Raw genomic sequence first — 19,770 nt, forward strand, 5'->3', positions numbered from 1 at the left:
TGTTCACAATGCACAGAGCAGGTCTTGAAATAAAATTCCTCTATAGTTTTGTTTTTGCACAGATGGCACATGAAAGAAAATTAATTTTCTCTTGGAATCCCTGTCCTGCATGTTGAGCCCAGCTACAAGTCAGAGCACAGTGTTCCCCCACCAGCTGCCTGTTTTACCCTATCTCACATCTTCACTTCTCTACAAATATCTGCTTCTGTAGGTTTCTAAAACCTGAACTATGAATGCTCAGTGTCAGCCCACAGAACAGACACTCAGTGTACCTGCAGGATTAGCTCATTAAATGTATTTTAGGATGGATATCAGTAATCTCAATGAAATAGGCTCACATGTGAGGGCAAAAGCTTTGATTTTAGTAGGATGACACTCCAAAGTACACGGAATCTCCAGGTGGCTCTTAAAGAAATGCCTGAGAGTGAACTGTTAAGTTCACTTACTATGTGCACTCACATAGTCTGTGCAATGAGATGGAGTCTGAATGTATTACTTCTGCCTTTTTGGTTCTCTTCAAGACCTTGCTTGAGCTGAAAAACCTTTGGAAACATTGTTAGGATAATTACAAGACATATTCTGGTCAAACAGATACCAAAGAAGAATGATTATTTTGTTAGAAATTGCAATGGCTTCAAAGACATCAAGTGGGGAAACACATTGACACTGTCCTGTTTCTTATGGTCTCAGTACTTACTAACATGGACATTTCAGGTTTTCCTATCTGCTTTTTAACAGAAAACTATTTCCATGTTGCCTTGAAAGAATCCTCAATGTAAAAGAGTGCTGAAACGAATTACTTGTTTTTGGAAACAATGAACATGTACCTGAGCTGAAATTCAGTTTTTGTGGCAAAAAAGTTTGTTTCATGAAACAACTGAGTCATCAGAGACTCATCCCAGCATTTTCCAGCTTGCTGGGGATTTCCAGCCATGTCTGGCCTGCAGGGTGAAGCTCTTGAGCAGGATCTGGAGCAGTCTGGCTGGGTTAAGGAAAAGGAAACTCCTGAAATCCCCGCCCCCAGGATGAGATTCCCTAAGGAATTTGCACTGCACAGGCTGCAGAGATTGGCCAGCAGAGGAGAAAGGGCATTAAAAGATTGATCCATTGACTGAAAAACTCCCCAAAACTCCAATAATTTCAGGGTCAAAATAACCTCAAGTACTTGGAAATTGTGCTCTGATAAAATGAACTGGCAAAAGTTCCACAGTTACTTCAAAGGTGAAAAGTGGGAATTAAAAGCTAAAAGATCAGAGCCTTTCTGAAACAATTTTAATGGGCATTTGTAAATAAAACTGTTGTCAACTTTAACAACAAATACATAAATATATAGTGTATATATACACAAATATGTATACCTATATACATATATCTCTGTGTATATACATAGTTGCTCACTTTGTGTTTTAATTGTGATGGTGAGGAGGAGAATAATAGCATATTTAAAATTCATACTATAGTGTCTCCAAGAAAAAATATACATAGCCAGGGCTAGAAAAATAAACCCAAGAGAAAACTAAATAGTGTGCCTTTCACATATATATTACATATGAAAAGAGGGCTGTGCACTCAGCCTTTCAAGGTTTCAGATGCAATAAAAACTATTTGAATTCTGCTCAGATGTCAGTTTGCTGTCTCAAAAATTGACATATTCTGTATGCCATAAAATGAATCAAAATTTAGTGTATTTAATTCTTTTGAGCCAATTACTACATTGTTAGTTACAGTTGAAGAAAAACTTCTTAAAAATTTATCTTGCAGGAACACTTGCTGATATAAACATGAAGCAGATGCAGTTTCTGTGGCTTCCTCATCTGTATAAACACTAATAAAGATGTTTATTTTTAAACAAGTAGTGATTGGTAAAATCTAATGTAATTCAAAGGTTTTTCCCTCTCCATTCCTGACAACCTGCATTTGCAAGCACTCAGTTACTTTTATTTTAAAATGGCTTTTCACTTACATTCTGCTGCTGTAGGGGAAAGGTTTTTGACAAAGGCATGACATAAACCATTTCTATTGCAGCTCCATCATAGCTTCCACAGCCAAACTAGACTGGACAGTTCATTAAAAAGAAAAATTAATAGTACAAGGTTGTAGGGAAATAATAACAGATTATGACTGGCCTGTGGCAGCCCACTGAATTCATGTAGTGGAATAAAAATGATTCCCTTCTCTCATAAATGCAGGTTTGTTCCAAGGTTTTAGGTGAAGTCTCTCCTGTTCCTTTACAGGAGAAAGCTGTCCAGTTTCTGGTCTATAAAAGCAATACTTGTAATTACCGCAGGAGAATAATGTGGATTTTTTGGGATAAAAAGCACCCATTTGATAATCATTGAATACATAATAATAAACGTAACATCATAGAATGGCATAGAATATAACACACTAAACAGATACCTTAAAGCAAAAAAGTAACCCTCTCATGGCTGGTCATGGTCAGGAGGGACAAAATGAGAATGGAGTCAGGACTTGATCCTATTTGTTTCTTATCTAATGTAGTAACTGCTCTAGATCAGGCTAAATCTGCTAAATTCAGTGTGTCAAAGCCAAAGTGTTTGTTATTCCATAGCAGTTCTTTCAGGTCTGCTGCTGCTACCTGTGTAGCATCACATGTGATTTCTCTCTTGCTTGAAGCTGTTCTTAAACTTGGTTTAATTTATTCTCTGACTTGGTGCAACCAAGTCCTAAAGCCTCCCTATATAGATGGGAGTGCACATTTTCCCCAGTTTCCTCAGGGTTCCGTGGCTCACATTTTCTGCATAATTCTGGTATGTGTGGCAAGCAGACAGACTCAGACTTTAATGCTGTAATCTGAGTTTCATTATATTGATGCTATAAATTCCTGTCTCAGAAGATATTTCAAAGAATATGGGCTCTGGGATGTATTACCCGTTTCTTTTGGCCAGTAGCCACAGCCTCCTAATGAATTCAATGGGATAATGGGAGAGGCCAGGAAAGGGGAAGTCTGAGCCAGCATAACATTTGGAATCAAAAGCAGGACTGACCCTGAAGGGTATTTTCTGGTTCTGTTTATGAACACGATCTTCTTTTAGAAACAACAGCCTAAAATACTGAATATTCATGGTCATGGGGTCTGACCCCTGTACTTTTGCAGCTTTATCCCTTCTTTTACAGGAGAACTTTGACCTCCAACTCTTCCATCTCTCCCTCCAAAACAGAAAAGCAGATTACATAACCTGCACAGCCTGGCCACTGTCAGAGGCGTCCTGGCTGGGGTTTGTGCCATCAGCTATATTTTGTGAACCAGGGCAGCACTGAAGCAAAAATAACCAACCAAAGTCTCTGCCTTAACCTCCTGAGCTGTTCTCATGCTTTCTTATTGCAGGCAGCATGTGTGACTTGCAGCACGCTGGGTAGAAGATATTCCCTATTTATTCCAGGAAACATGCTCACACAAACATTTAGCACTCACTAATGAGCTGTTCATCCCAAGGCTGGGAGCCAGCTGCAGCCTTCACTGCTCTGCTGTCCTGTTCATGAGCCCAAAGGTGCCATCTGTGTCTCCTGTCCCCCTCTGCTGTGTGTGAGGCCCAGGAGAGAACAGGCTCACCCCAAGGACAGCTCAACAAAGACTGTGCTGTGCTCTCTCCCAGTAAAGCCACTGACACACTGGTTATCATCCCTCTGCTGCTCCCAGTATCAGCAGAATGACACCAAAGTTGTATGCCCAACAAATGGAATGACCACTTTTCTCCTTGTAGGTTTGTAGTCATTTGATTTGTTTTATAATTACAAATACAGAGATAATTAATTGTTTAAGTGGGAAAACTTGCCAGCAAAGAATAGAATGGTAATGACTTTTTAACAGCTGTCAAAACCACTCTCCCAAGCAGGGGCTGGTGCTCTGTTGGGTTAGGGTTATCCAGCTTACCTCTGCTCCCCACGTGCTGTTCCCTCTGTTTCCTCTGCACAGCTCACACAAGGCTGACACATTGCCCTTTGTCCCGCTGAGTGCTTTGCCTCTGAGCAGTTGTGGAATTACAAGCAGGTCTCAGTGCAGGGTCCTTGAAGTCTCCACCAGTTTAATCTGCTGCAGCTTGTTGAGCTCATCCAAAAGAACCGAAATTAAAAGCCAAGAATGTTCTGTTGGCCTAAATTCTAATGAGTCAAACCAGAGAATGCTCAGTTCTGCCACACTGAGCTCTTATACAAGTTATGTATAGTTAAAAGTGGTGCACAGGAGCCTCCCAGTCCCTGCCTTTTCCTGATGGAAAGGAACCATCAGCTGCCTCAGGCAGAGGTCTTGAGGCAGGATGGGGATGGGACCTTATCCCAGAGAACTCAGGGATGGACCTTCTCCCTGGACCCAGAGCCATTGTTCTGTTTCAAACATGTTATTTTTTCAGAGTCAATGTTAAGTTTGCAAACCTGCTCCTCAGGCTGCACTTTCCCCTCGGCTCTGTAGGGCACACGGCAGCCTGTGTTGCTGTGAAAGGTGATTTTTCTGGGTGTTGAATAGCATCTTCTGCTCCCTATGCTGTCTCTGAGCATTGTGTACCTCCCAGGCTGCAGTGGTTCCATGGCTGAGCCCTGGGGAGCAGTTTCCAGCCTCACCATCCTCCAATTTTCAGACCTCCTCTTTCCTCCTGTACTGTTTCCTGGCTGCACAGGTAGTTCACTGTGTATGGACCACTGCATTATTACATTATTATTTTTACCCTTTCATTTCAAACATACACATAAACCCACTGTGTTACAGCACAGAGTCATCCTGAGTGAAGCAAAAAGCCCAAGCAAATCAGGAAATGGCCCTTTGGTCCTTAGAAAGCTTCTTAACAGCCAAATAAATTAACCAGACCCAAGGCCTGGGCAGGCCAAAGGTGGTGCTGATGCTGCCTGAGAATCCAGCTGGGTCCTGCGTCCTGTGCTGGCAGCTCACTCCAGCTTGGGCATTTCACAAGCAATGGTGACACTGTCCTAAGGGCTTACCAGGCACTGAAATTTTAACAAGTTCACATTAACATGTGGAAAATTATGTTTTACACTATTTATTTAAGTCCCATTATTAAATAAGCATTTAGCAAACAGTCCTATTGGCAATCTCATTCTTACACCATCATTCGTGTCACGTATCATGGTTGGGTTTCATTCAAGCTGTGTTTACAAACATAATACAAGTGCCTGTGCATGTCCTTCATAATTATTCTTCCTGCTTATAATATGGATTTGCCATTCCTTGGGTTTGATTCTAAGCTCACTTGCTGAAGCTTAAGCCAGAAGGGGTTCACAAAATTTGCACGAAGAGTTAGGAAAAAAAAAAGATCATGTTAAGTTTTTTATAGCTATGTTTACCCTGTCAGCCATCCATTGGAACAAGAAATATGTCTGTCTGCTCGGAAAGATGTTCCCTGTTCTTGGATGAATCCCCAGATCCAGTTTCTCCAGCTGGTGCCTGTCTGGTGCTTTATTCCCTTTGACCACTGGATTTCCAGGCAGCTATTTTTTATTGTCCTTTTGCTCACCCTTGTGAGTTTTGAAGTTGAAAACGCTGTCTTTGGGTTTTCAAAGTGGTGAGAAAGCAGAGGTTTAGCTTGCAGACAAGCACTGTGTCACTGTCCTTGGGTGGGATATGGTAAAGGCTCCATGATGAAATTCAGATACTAATCCACATGGGTTATTCTTATGCAACATTATCTCATATACCAGAGAGATTTAAAGGAGAAGGAGGATGGGCGTTTCAGCATCACACATAAAGAAAAACATAGCCAAGAAATTAAAAGAAAATCTTTAAATTGAAAGCTTCATGTTCTTTGCAATGTGAACAATACTAGCAAGCACCAGAATTTAAAATCCATTAAGTCTGAGGTACCAGACTAAGCTAGAGAACACGGTGAGGGTTACCTAAGTTTGTTCTGAAATCAGTGCTGCTTGTCAGGTGAATGTCAAATCCCCACAAATAAAAGGGAAGCCCTAGCAAAGGTAAAAGACCTTATTCTGGGGGGGGAAAAAAATAAAATTTAAAAAAAAAAAAAAAAAAACAAAAAAAAAAAAAACCCCCAACAACACAAACCCAAAAACTCATGAGATTCTCAACATTCTTCACCTAGCAATTTTAGCCTGACTTGGAGCCAAACACAAAGTACAGCTGGAACATAAAGTTACACATTTGGAACTGTGGAGCTGTGAAAGCCTCGTTTGCCTCTATCAGGGCTGATCAAATTCGCAGAGCAGAGAGGGGAGGCATTGGAACTGATGGATGGCCACACACAGAACCTCCCCAACTGCAGCAGCCCGGTCTCCAAGGGCTCCAACATGATGAATTTAGGGACTGTTCCATTTTGTGCCCTCCACTGGATCATCAGTCCTGGGCTCTCCATCCCCTTCATCTTGTTCACCATGCACTTGCTTTAACACTGCAATTTGGCCTTCCAGTTCTCACCAGCCCTCTTGGGCTTAATACATAGAATTTAAAAGCTTTCTATTGACACAACTTCCGTTTTCTTTCTCTCTGCACTCCCAGGACTGTCAGCAGTCATTTTAGCTTGGTGCTTACTTCAGCTGGGAAGTTGACATTTCGTTTAAAAAAGGTAAAAAGGTCCAAAGTTTTAAAGTATTCCATCCTTCTTCCAATAATTGTAGCAAGCACCAATGTTTCTAGAAAGATTATGTTTGGTGACAGACTCTCTCATCTCTCTTTAACCTAACAGTTCCTTTTCCAGAAAAAAAAATAACCCATAATTACTCTAAGAGCAATTTATTTAATTACTGTTATGGGAGACTTCAAAGGAAATTGGTTGGATTGAAATAGTGATATCACCCTGGCAACATTTGAAAAAAAAATTTTTGGTAGAAAATCTGCTGAATGTAAGGGCATGTTTAATGTGGAGAAAAAAAAAGCCTAATCCTGTTCTGGTGAATGAAGCTTTCAGTATTTTTATGTGTATATTTGCACATGCATGGCATTTTTTTAATTATAGGTTTTTTTAATTTACTTCACTTCTAGAAATGTAAATTTTTCCCTTCTACTTGCCTCATATTGAGGTAATTTCACCAAAAAATAAAACTGTTCTTGATCCAGCAGTTCTATCAAACGTTAGGTTTCTTTTCCCTAAATGCATTTTGAAGGGCACTTCAGGGATTTTCATTAATGAGAAAATTGTTATTGATGTGGAAGGTGAAGCTTTACCTGACTGGACATAGGTTCATTCCCACTCCAGTATTTTCATAATCTCCTGTTGGTTAAAGAAGACATTGTTGGTGCAAGGTGCAGAAATGAGGTTGGTGTTCCAGGATCTGCAGATACACCCCACCAGACCTGGTTATTGCACTCTTAAGGCCAAGGCTCACCCTTGGCACCAGAGTAAAGGTGGCAAAAGGTATTTATAGCTTCAAAACCCCTAATGCACTTCCAAAATACATCTAATAAAGTTGATTCATAGATTTAGCTATGAATATCACTAATCTAATTTTTTAAATGCCCATTTTTGGCCAATTTCCCATGACAAACTCTGTAAAATATCAGTTCAGGTATTTAAAATTTGCCTTTTCTGCATGGTAACAATGACCTCAAATATCATTCCAGCTAAACCAGGGCACTGCCTTAAATCTGTCGTTGTTGCTGCTTCTGTCACAGGAACAGAAATAAAATGGTTTTCCACTATCATCTGTAATTACAGGTCAGAAACAGTGCCAAGCCAGGTCCGGGATGTGTTTGTGCTTTATGTGATCAGTTAGAAAGATGTGATGAATAGGATTAACTCAAAATGAGTTATGCTTATGAAAAATATGCTGAATCATTTGCCCTTTTTAAAAAATGGATCAGTTGAATGAAAACCAAATTTTAATTGCAAGCTGACACCAGTCTGTCATTTTTGTGCTATTTTTTGTGCCTGTCTTTCTTGTGCTATTATTGTGTTTATTTGTGTGCTTAGCATCTCATTGCATGAGATGGGGCCACCCAGGACAATCCTAGCACCTGTTGCTGGATTTTTGGGTTTGCAATGAAAAGTTGGGAATTATGCCTTAGTCCTTACAGCCTATGAACACTAAAAATCCGTATAATTCCTCTGACTTGTGCTCAGAGCGGATCAGGAAGCCAAAAAGAAGTTGTTTTAATGAAGATGGTGTTTTCTTTGTGTTTGTGTACTTGGGTTTTTTTAGGTTAAATGAAAATATTCAATGGTGACTAATTACAGAAAGGCATCTCAGAAAAGACTCATGCAAACATTGTTTTAGTTATAATCTTGTGATTTAATAGGTTGCAAATAATAATAGAAATGTGAATATTTGGTCTTTTCAGCTGTAGCCTCCCATTAGGTATTTAAACAATGATGGTCTCCTTTATTAGTGCCACTGACGCTGCTTTGGGAATGTGTTTGAATATTCTGAGGTTGTTATCTCATACTTTTGAGCCAAAATTGGTCTCCTCACAGACAATCTCTGCCTAGGCAAAAATTAATTATTGATTCAATTTTTCATTCACAAATCTCAAAGTGGCTTTTATGCTCTTTATGGAAGAAATCTGCACTAAACTGGAACAGTTTAGCAAGCTCTCAAAAGAAGAACCTTCCATGGGCATGACTAAAGGATCTGAGCTCTTCCTTCTACAGCTCCAAGAAAGCTGGGGAAAGGAGAAGGCTTTTGATTGGTAATTTCGCTCTCACCTTTCTCTTTTTAGCAAATGTATTTATAAAGGGAACTCTCAGTAACTCCCTAACTTGTCGAGTTTTATAAAGATAAATGTTCCAGGGCCTGTAATGTGAACCTTTCTAAATGAGTCACCATGGGGAAGTCTTTCATCAGGAACTTTCCTGCATGAGGGAGACCAAACTGAAGGGGCCAAGGGGATTGAGGAGTCCGGTAGGATCAAATTAAAAGTGGAAGAATGTTTTGTAGAGGAACACACTGGCCACACAAAGACCACCCAGGATGCTTTAGTAGTCTGGCTTTTGGGCAGCACTGCTGAAGCTGCCTCTGGAAATGAAGCTCTAAGTGCAGAACCACAGACTGAATTTAGATTTCTGCTCCTGAGGGGGCAGCCAGCCCTTCAGCAAAAGGCTATGGATCTGAGCAGAAATGGATTGCTGGCTGGATTTCTGTCTGCCTTGGTTTGGGAGCTCAATAGACCTGCCTGAAATCATTAGTTTTTGATAGGTTTTCACCCTTTAGTCTTGACTTTCTGTCTCATTTCTGGCACAAACCAAAGAGACTATCAGTCACAGCACAAATGTTATTCAGATATGCATACATAACAATTCTTAGGGGGAAAAATATTCAGGGTTGGCTTAGCATGTAAATACAGCATTAGTAGTTGCAAGTAAGTTGACTTTAGCTGTCATTTGTGTCCTCCTCAGGCTGTCATTGATAGCCACTTACATAATAACAACATGCCTGAGACTAGCATGGGCTTGGCTGCAGCCTCGCTGGCCTTGGAGCATCCAGGGAATTATGAGAATTCTAGTTTGTCTGAGAAGCACAAGAACACAATTACTATTTAAAATAAACTCTACCAAAAGCTTAGTCATTACTTGAAATGACTCTATCAATCACCATGTTCTTTAATAAGACTGCCTTTCTTATGCTGGTTGTGTTCCTGTAGAGTTTATGCTTAAAACCAGACAGCCTCTGTCACATTTATCTTAAGTGGATCTCCCCAGGGCAGCAAGTAAATGTAAAACTCTGTTTACAGCCATTTTTCATTTCCCAAGCCTTTTAATATCACTCTCAGGCTTATTTCTGTGTCATTCACTCCATAATGTACTAAGTTGTCTTCCTGCTTTCCCCTGTTTTATATGAGGTGCAGCGAGAGGCAATCTCACCCTTCCCCAACAAGCACAAATTAAATCAAAGCTTGGGGAAAATGCCCTCCTTCCATGATGAATTCAGAGGTGGATGCTGACAGATAGCACATCACACTGTTCAGGGGGTTATTTCTCTTCCTCTTCCCTGCACAATGACTTCTGTTTTCAAAGGGCCATCATTTTCTGGCTTTGTCTATGGTTTTGTAATGCTGAGTCTCAATGCTGCTACAGGAAAATGTGGCTACATTTCAAAAACTCTTCTTTGGAGCAGCTGGGGATTATTGGCTTTAAACATCTCAGTAATCCAATACAGTGCGATAAAACATAATTTAAAAATACAAAGGATTAAGATTTCCTTTCATAGGATTCTACAAAACTCAGAATAGGAGTCTACAAAATTTGCTTAGCATTTTTGAAGCAACTTCTATTGTCAAGATGCAAATCACCAGTCCTGTAAAGATTTCACTTCTGTATCTAGTACATACAAATCTTGCCATGGCCTAGAATTCCTCTGTAGTGGAATACCTCTAGAATCTTGGCTGTTTGCTCACCAAATATAAAGTTGTATATACACTTATCTGTGTAGAACTGCAGCGTTAAATTCTAATCCTTTACATTGCAGTGTAAAGTCCTCCCATGCAAAACACAGAACATGAACAGTGGGGGAGGGTGAGGTTCTCATTATTCCGTGCAATAACGAAGAAAATTTTTTTCCCCCAAGTATCTTTAAATATGAAGAATTTCCTTTTCTGGACTAAATACTTTTGTCTCATAAGACTAATTATGTTTTGTGAATGGCACAGAAAACTTCATATTAATTTGCATTCAGTTGAGGGGTTTTTGCTGTTCATTCCAGTGAGGCCTGGAATATGCTCCAGCAAGAGGGACCCAGAGGGGCTCACAGGGAGTTATTGCCTGCTGGTCTGCTTTGGAATTGCACACTGGGAAAAATTAAATTTACCAGCTACATATACAGCAGGAATGTATAGAGATCAGAGCTCTTGTCATCTGAACAAAATATTTTACATGAGACCAGTGCACATTGGCTTTTATTAAAAAATTCCAGGATTGTTTCAGCTGAAAGGGACCTTAAATCCCATCCAGTGCCACCCCTGCCATGGCAGGGACACCTTCCACTGTCCCAGGCTGCTCCAAGCCCCAGTGTCCAGCCTGGCCTTGGGCACTGCCAGGGATCCAGGGGCAGCCACAGCTGCTCTGGGCACCCTGTGCCAGGGCCTGCCCACCCTGCCAGGGAACAGGTTTTTTTCCCCTAATATCTGCTCTAAATCTTCTCTCTATCAGTGTCCTGTCATTCCATGCTCCTTGTGCCTGATTCCCAGCACACACAGATATACATGACCAGACCCTGGGGCTGCTCACAGGCATGGAGTCTGTTTGATGCAGAGGGAGTCCTTCAGTTTTTAATTCTCCTATTTCACACATGATGAGTGAGGCCCATGGTGCTGGCACTGAGAGGCAACTGTGCTGGTGCTGTGTCCCAGTGCTGCCCTGGAGAAGGGGTTCATTTGAGGAAGCAAAACTCCATCTCCCAATGGGATGATTTCCTGACTGGAAATACACAGGAAGCCCTAAACTGCTGGGGTACAGCTAAAAGCTGATGTTGTCTCATTTCCCAGTTCAGCTATCCTTTTAAAGGAGGCCTTACAAATTTTGACACAGCAGTGTTGCACCTCCCTTAATTCTGCTTAAGGGTAAATTCAGCCTGGTTTCTAGTTGCAGTGGAAAAATTCAATAATCCTCATTTGAGTCTTGTCCAAATTTAGCACCTAGAATTTTAAATTTCAGCTGTTTTCAGGACTAAAGGGTTTATTTGAAGAACTGGCTTTGCCATATGTGTTATGCAACTAAAGGTACTGCAAAGCAGATCTTGATATCATAACATTATTTTGTGTAAATAAAATAAGAGGCTCTCTTTTACACAAGTTTGTCATGAAGTCCAAGCTAAAAACTATTCAAAGATTGGTCTGATAATGCAGATCAGTTTAAAATCAAAAATTAATGGAGAGAATTAAGTTAAATATGCAAGGTACTGATTCCTGGTGGTTTTTCTTGTTCCACAAACAATAAGGAATAGGCTATCAATTTACTTTATCGTGTCATTTTCTTGAAATGACTCAAGGAAGAGAACAACATTTTGTTAAAGAGGAAAAAAATCAAATTAAATGTTAAATATGAGACACTGACTGATTAGGGCTGAATACCTTTCTGCAACAATAACTTTTATCCTTCAAAAATCTTTTCTTATTAATATGCACCAAATTTCTTGAAAATTGGTAGGCATCAAGAGCTTGCTTGGAGCAGTCTGCAGGAGGATAAAGACCTGTGGCAGGCTGGACTCCTCACACACTCATCAATGCACAGGAGGAATGAAACCCTTGTGCACAGAACTCTTCCACATCCCTCACCTCCTGTGTTTCATTAAAAACTCCCAAAGTTACCTTTGTGATATGCCCTAAAGATTAATCAGTGTGACTCGACTGATTATTGGATGTGGAGATCTGTATACAGACGAGCAGTTCCCACCTGCTTTCCATGGGAGCTGCTCGTTTTCCATGGGCCCAGGGAAATGGCAGTGTCCAGGGCAGGGACACGCTCCATGCAGGGCACTGAGGTTAAACCGTGCAGTGAGAGCCCTGGGGCTGCTCAGAACGGCCCCACTGCCAGAGGCAGGAATCTGCAAAGCTTCTGGGGAGCTTTGCAGTGCCTGACACCATGGGGAGAGGTCCCTGCCCAGCTGGGGACACCACTTGGACACTGCAGGCCCCTCCCTACCTCCCAGGGCTCCTCCAGCTCAGCCCCACCTCTCTGCCCAAAACTCAGGCACTCTTAACTCCAGAACTAATATGATCCAATATTTATTCTGTCATTAAAAAGCTATTCATTTCCTTGTCTGATGATAAAATTATGGTAGAATAAATCCTTCATCATTTCAGCTAATTCTAATTACAGCTAAAATCTCATTTAGACTGGGAGTTTGCTATATTTACTTGATACTTTTGCAAAACATTTCAGAACATAATCATCCATTATTATATTGCAACACTGTGATCTTGGCTGCCTTCTGCAAAGTGTATTCCTGAGAACAATTGCTATTTTAATGCATCATCCAGAAGTTATGGCCTAGACAAATCAGAAAAAATTGTTTAGTCTATTATAATTTGGCATATGGTCATTTAATAGCACACAGGAAATCATCATGAACGCTGGGGATTATTGTTGCTATAAAAATAATGAAAGGAATTTAAAGTTGGCTAGACTTCACTTCCGCCACTGCTCTTGTCATTGAAATATCTCTGCTGCCTCTTCATTTTTCACTGTTGGTATCTTGGAGCAGTCATTCAGATCTGTGTGAAGCTGTGTGGAGCACACTGACTTTGCAGAGTGGCTGCTTGCAATATGGTTTCCACGTGGACATGGATATATTATTTTTCAGGTGTTGTGTTCTTGATTGAATTCTTAAATGAACAGCATATTTCCATTAGGAATATTGATGGGTGTTATTTTCTAACAGTCAAAAAACAGACTTTTCTTATGTTAATATTGAAACTGGTGAGGTTTGCATTAACAACTACAAGCACACAGCACAGCCATGCTGTCTGTGCAGCTAGAAATGCCCAGCAGGCCTGTTCTCACAATTGTTTAGGGACACATTTTATTTCCATGCAGACATTTCGGTATACACCTCCCCATGCAGGTTGTTTTTCAGAGTGTGGACTAGACTTTTAAAATATTTCTCTGTCCTGCATGCATCCAATGATATTCAGGGATTTCACGGCACTCATGTGCATTGCTACTGAGATCAGACCTTGTGTGGTGGCTGACTAACTCTTGTTTAGTTCTGATAACACTGTTATTCAATACCAAAATTGCCAACATTTGTCTGTGTACAGTTAAAAAATATTAATGGAATTCATGCTTTTGAGTACAAGTCCATCTTGGTTCAGCCAGAGCAGTCTGAGTCTTCCTCCCCTGGGGCAGCTCCGAGCTCTGCTCTGGGCCAGGGACAGCACCCAGGAGTGGCTGGAGCCGGGCCAGGGCAGGCTCAGGCTGCAGAGCAGGGAAAGGTTCTGCTTCCCCCAGAGGTGCTGGCACTGCCCAGGCTCCCCAGGGAATGGGCACAGCCCCGAGGCTGACGGAGCTCCAGGAGCCTTTGGACACCAGGGATGGACAGGGGGGATTGTTGGGGGGTCTGGGCAGGGCCAGGGGCTGGATCCATGATCCCTGTGGGTCCCTTCCCACTCAGGGTATTCTATGTTTCTATGAAGCTTGGGATCCAGTATGCTCAAGGAAGTGGGAAACAACTTTTCTGACAGATTTGTTAGGAAAATTTGTGATTTCAAAATGATACCTTGTGCAGTTCTAAACAATAATGTAAAAAAAAAAAAAATCAGGATGTTTGTCGACTAACCTCAGCCAGCAATTGAGCACCACAGAGGCACTGCTCTCCTGGGATGGGACGGAGATTTGGGAGAGTAAAAGTGAGAACACTCATGAGTTGAGATAAAGACACTTTAATAGGACAGAAAAGGAAGGAAATCGTGATAACATCAAGGAAATAATTTGAATATACAGTGCAAGTGATGCATGTTGCAGTTGCCCACCACTCACAGACTTCTGCCCAGCCAGCTCCTGAGAGAGACCTGGCCAGCTCCCCCCAGTTTATGTGCTGAGCACAGTGGAATGGTCTGGTGCAGTGTGGAGGATCAGGAATGGGACATCATGCCATGATCAATATGATCTAATGAAGCTAAATTTATTACCCCCAAAAAGGCTATATTTATAATAAGTTTCTACTGTTCACACATCTGTAGCTAATACATGATTGGTTAATCCTAGCTGTTCACGCATCTAAATTAGAATGCTGATTGGATAGTCTGATTTTTCATGCACTTTACTGTGGTTGTCTGGCTCACCCTTTGCTTCTTTTTTCTCACTTTCTGAAACTTGCTGACAAACTTGCTGAAACTTGATGGCTCTTCTTGTATCTTTTTCAAGGATATACAGACCCCATTTCTGAATATGTCCATTATTGATTGTCCATTATCCATTATTACCAGCAGGCTGGATCGTGCATTGGCTGAATATGCCCATTGTTTTGCAAAAACTCCTCAACCTGCAAAAAATCCTCAACAGTCTGGAATATCCCTCTGGCCAGGCTGGGTCAGTTATGCCAGCTGTGTCCACTCCCTGCTCTTGGTGCCTCCCATGCAGCCTGCTGAAAGCTGAAATGTCCTTGACTCAGTGTAGAGCACTGCTCAGCACCAACTCCAACTTCAGTGTGTCATCAGCATCGTTCTCCTCCTAAATCCAAAACACACCACTGGAGCAGCTACCAGGAGGAAGGTTAACTCTATCCCAGCTAAAAGCAGAGGTGTTGCAGTTTGGTCAACTTCCCACGGAGACTGGCTTTGCTGCAGTTCAGGATAATAAACCTATGGGCAGAGATACCCAAAGGCCTCAAAGATTGTGACTTTTAAAAAAGGCTGCAACCATTCATGGAAAATCTGTCTGATAAATCTGTGCAATGCCTGAATCAAAGTGCTGCACACAGAACTTTTAGATGCCCAGCAGCTGCAACAATTGCCCTCCTCACATCTGTATTCCAAAGTCTCGGGATTATGAGGTATTTTTCCTCAAGAGAAAAAAGAATTGCTTTACAAATTGTTTAGCTGTTTTTCCATGTTGTCTGCTTGAAGTAGAAGGAAACTGTAGGCTTTCAGCAGCTGAGTTAATGTTGAAATGTTTGAAATGTTTTAAGTAGATTGTTTGGAAAATAAAGGAAGGAAAAAAGAGATTTGGGGTTGGGTTTTTTTGGTTTTTTGTTTTTTGGGTTTTTTTTGGTAAAAACTACTGCTAAATTTTTGAATTAAGTTTATTTTAGCTTTAACTTAAGAGCATCTTGTGCACCTCGTCTCTAAGAATACAAGTAGTTTATGAAAATCCAGACTGAATCCAGACTGCAGCTGGTTTGAATGTCAGTAATTTCACAGCCTTCAGTGGGAGCCTGTTGATTTATGCTATTTTAGGTTTTCTGATGATAGGTGTCAGAGGTTTTAGTGCTGCAGTGAACACGATGTGAGTGAGCAGAGCATGAACTCCAGGAGGGGAGAAGGGGCATGAGGAGGCCAGGGACACGTTATTGCAGCTCCAGCTGCCCTGGCAGCCTGTCTTACCTGGGGTCACTGCCTACAGAGCCAGCCTGGAACTGCTACTAACAGAGGGCCCTTTGCCTTTATAACCCAAAACAGAAGCAATTGCTACAAACAGCATAAGGGACTTGTTTTTAGCCCAAGAGGGACCTGGCCCAGCCAGAACCCCCCTGCCCTGGGCTGAGCCCAGCGTGGGCAGCAGGGGAGGGGATTCTGCCCCTCTGCCCCTCAGGTGAGACCCCACCTGCAGAGCTGCCCCAGCCCTGGGACCAGCACAGCCAGGACCTGGAGCTGCTGCAGAGAGCCCAGAGGAGGCACCAGGATGAGCAGAGGATGGAGCAGCTCTGCTGGGAGCAAAGGCTGGCACAGCTGGGATTGTTCACCTGCACAGGAGAAGCTTTGGGCTGAGCTCAGGGTGACCTTGCAGGGCCTGAAGGAGCTGCAGGAAAGATGGAGAGAGACAATTGCCAGGGGCTGGAGGGACAGGCCACAGGGAATGGCTCCCATTGCCAGAGGGCAAGGCTGGATGGGATACCTGGAATGAGGAATTGTTCCCTGTGAGGGTGGGCAGCCCTGGCACAGGGTGCCCAGAGCAGCTGTGGCTGCCCCTGGATCCCTGGCAGTGCCCAAGGACAGGTTGGACACTGGGGCTGGGAGCAGCCTGGGACAGTGGAAGGTGTCCCATCCATGGCAGGGGTGGCACTGGATGGGGTTTAAGGTCTATTCCAGCCCAAACCATGCTGAGATTCTGGGATTCTCTGAAATGGTGGGTGAGAGAGAATAGTTTTCCTTAACTGGAAGACATGGAGCCTTACTGCTTCATCTGTGTACATGCAGAGGATAAAACAAAATATAATAAAGAATTTTTGCTTTAAATCCTTGTTAGTAAGTAAGTATGGATCTGTGATTAACATTTTGTTTCCAGCACTTCACACTTGAATAGCTGATAATAAACAGTATGTATGTCAGTTTGGCTCTACCAATCTGGTTAAGCAGCTTTAAAAAGTGTTTATTGGTTTACATAACAGTATTGAGGAGTTGGGGAAGAGTGGGAGGATTTGTTTACTTATCTCTGTAGCTGACATAATTCTGTGATTCTAATGATAAAAGACTATCAGTGAGTTTAATTTTCAAATGCACCACAGGTCTATTAACATAAGAAGTTTATTTACAGCTTTTAGGTTGGATTTTTGTTTTTTTGGGTTGTTTTTTTCCACAGCAGGTTTAGAAATGCACAGCTGTCCAGGAATATCTTCCTGTTCCATGTTTGGAGCATATAGGTTCTTTATAACATTTCAGGAACCCAATCCCCTCTAACTACTGCACACGAGTGATCCCTACAGCACAAATCCCATCCGTTTCTTTATCCTAGGCAAAGCTGGGTGCAAAACAAGTGTCCAAATTAGATGAAATCTCAATTTTCACTCCATTTAAGCCTTTTGTTGTTTTTACCCCTCAGCAAGATGGAGACATGAAATAGAAACCCCAGATCTAATGCTCCACACTTCACACACATACATTGTGTCAAAATGGAAGCATTTTCCTGAACAAAATCATAGGGATTGTTTTCCTTTTTATGTCTTCCATGCTGGTGTGAGTAATCTGTAATGTGTCATCACATAATAGGAAAAATTCAAATGGAGACACCAAGTCTTTTTAATAAATATGCTTGGGAAAGCCAGACTATATTTGTATCTATGTGTGAGAATGTAATTTCACTCATTATGCTGGACCTAGTAATTGAGGTGATTTCAGTTTTCAGTAAAATAAAACTGAAAGCTGATCTTTTTTGAGCAAATAAACCAATATATTTCATTCCTTATTCAAGAGCCCTTGTCAGCCAATATATTTTTATGTAACTGTAAAAGGAATGTGGAAGGAGAACATGACTGCTTAGGATGTGAGAAAGACAACTCCAAATGAGTGGGTTTGGGACTAGTGAGATGTTTGTCTGTGGCTGGAGTTACAGAATGCACTTAGCTTCAAGCTTTTGTCTATATTCACATTTTCTCTGCTGAAAATGCCATTAAGATCTCCGTACTTCACATTTAAAAATCATTCTGTTTTACAGTTGATGGTGGCACATATTTATACAATTGCCTGTAAAAATATAACATCAAGATTTTTATCAGTATCTTGCAGAAGAATAAAGTGAATCACACCAAAAACTAAACCAAGCATTTTAGGGACCTTGTAAAATTTGTTGCTGTGTAAATATTTGTGGATAATATGTTGGAAACCCCAGGGATAAGTGAAAGTGGCCTTTGTTTTGGGGGCTGCTTAGTTCAGGTTTCACTGTATAATGCAATTTCTCCCTCAAATATTACATCTAACCTAGTGTTTTAAGACATATTAGAAAGTAGGAGATCAATGTAATCCTGGTAATTTGACATGCAGGGAAAGTAAAAATAAATAGTTAAGTCAGTTGTTATACTATCAAAAATATCTGAATGTATCACACAGCAATCAGTGCTGATAGTGCCTTGATCCTCAGAGGTGCTTCCAGGATCTAAATCCAGACTGGAGTATCTTGGAGGTCAGCCAGCCCCTGCTCCTGCCCAGAAAAAAACAGGGGTGGTTATGTTCAGCAAAAGGATGTGTTGATCATGCAAGGGCTGGTGGAATTATTGCAGTCCTGATAAGTCTTGGCATCTCCCTTATATCTGGACCTCTGCCTTAGCAGCTTATATCTAAGACTTATATCTAAGCTCCAAAGAGAGATTAGGTCTAAATTAGGTATTTCTACAGTTACCTTGCATCTTGGGCTAAATATATTTGAAAAGATCATGAGAAAATATGATTCCCTATCTATCTTTTGACTTCCAGCCACTGAGTGGCCAAACCAGCCAGCCAAGAGATTCTGCAAGGTGGCAGCTGCATGTAGCAAAACATCAAATCTGCTCATTACTCAGGACTTCATCAGCATGGATGTATTTATTTTAATCTTCTTATCTTGATATTTACCAAGGAAGTCCTAGTTTTGTTTTGCTAAATAAAAAACCCTACTAGATCCTCAAAGAATTGATGATTTTTTCAATTTTTCCTTCTTCCAGGAACTGAGTTGGGAAGCTGCAGAGCATTAAGGTGATGTGTTTAATGCGTGGTGGCATCCTATGTGCACAAGGGTTGGTCTGAAACTCCTCAGTGACGCCAGACTTTCTGAGTTCCAAGGTGGAAGGGGTAGAATCTCGGATACTCCTGTGCCTACACACTAACCAAAAATGAAGGAGGAGCATTGTTTACACGCCGCTCTGCTCTGCCTGGGGGTGCTGTGCTACAGCCACGGGCTGACCACGGAGCGCCTCAGCCACGCCCGGCCCTCGCTGCACGCGCACCACGAGAAGGGCAAGGAGGGACAAGTCCTGCACCGCTCCAAAAGAGGCTGGGTGTGGAACCAGTTCTTTGTTATAGAGGAGTACACGGGACCAGATCCTGTGCTTGTAGGACGGGTAAGAAAGAATTCCTTTTTCAGCCATTGATTAATATTCTTAATTTTTATTATTTTTGAGGTCGTTTTGTGGGGGTTTTTGGTGGGTTTTGGGCTTTTCTTTTCTTTTTTCTTTTTTCTTTTTTCTTTTTTTTTTTCTGCTGTTGCCTTTGTGCTGTACAAGCTGCCTCTTCATTTTCTGGTAGCTCAGTTTAGATGCTAAGGCTAAGCAAAATACTACCTAAGTCAATACAAATATTTCCCTTGACCTCAGCAGTCCTTGAATGAAGGTATGCAGGCTGTTACTCAGCAAAACAGCAAAAACCACACCAACAACTTAAGCAAAAATATGCCTCAAGAATATAATTCTCAGGTCTTTAAAAACAGCAATTCAAAATTGAATATCTAA

General features: G+C 41.5%; 1 protein-coding gene across 3 annotated transcripts in view; it reads left to right on the top strand.

The window, feature by feature from the left end:
- Positions 1 to 19,770, top strand: part of CDH11 (cadherin 11) — an 80,986-nt gene that overhangs the window by 42,367 nt on the left and 18,849 nt on the right. For 2 of the 3 annotated variants that reach the window (XM_064387068.1, XM_064387070.1), the window contains one exon: positions 18,988 to 19,383. In XM_064387068.1, the coding sequence (XP_064243138.1) occupies positions 19,156 to 19,383 (228 nt within the window). In that variant the 5' untranslated portion in view covers positions 18,988 to 19,155. Of the gene's footprint in view, positions 1 to 14,930; positions 15,409 to 18,987; positions 19,384 to 19,770 lie in introns of those variants that run through there. The other variant, XM_064387071.1, reaches the window with a different exon arrangement.

This window comes from Passer domesticus, chromosome 12 (genome assembly GCF_036417665.1).
Source record: "Passer domesticus isolate bPasDom1 chromosome 12, bPasDom1.hap1, whole genome shotgun sequence".
Classification (NCBI taxonomy): Eukaryota; Metazoa; Chordata; class Aves; order Passeriformes; family Passeridae; genus Passer; species Passer domesticus.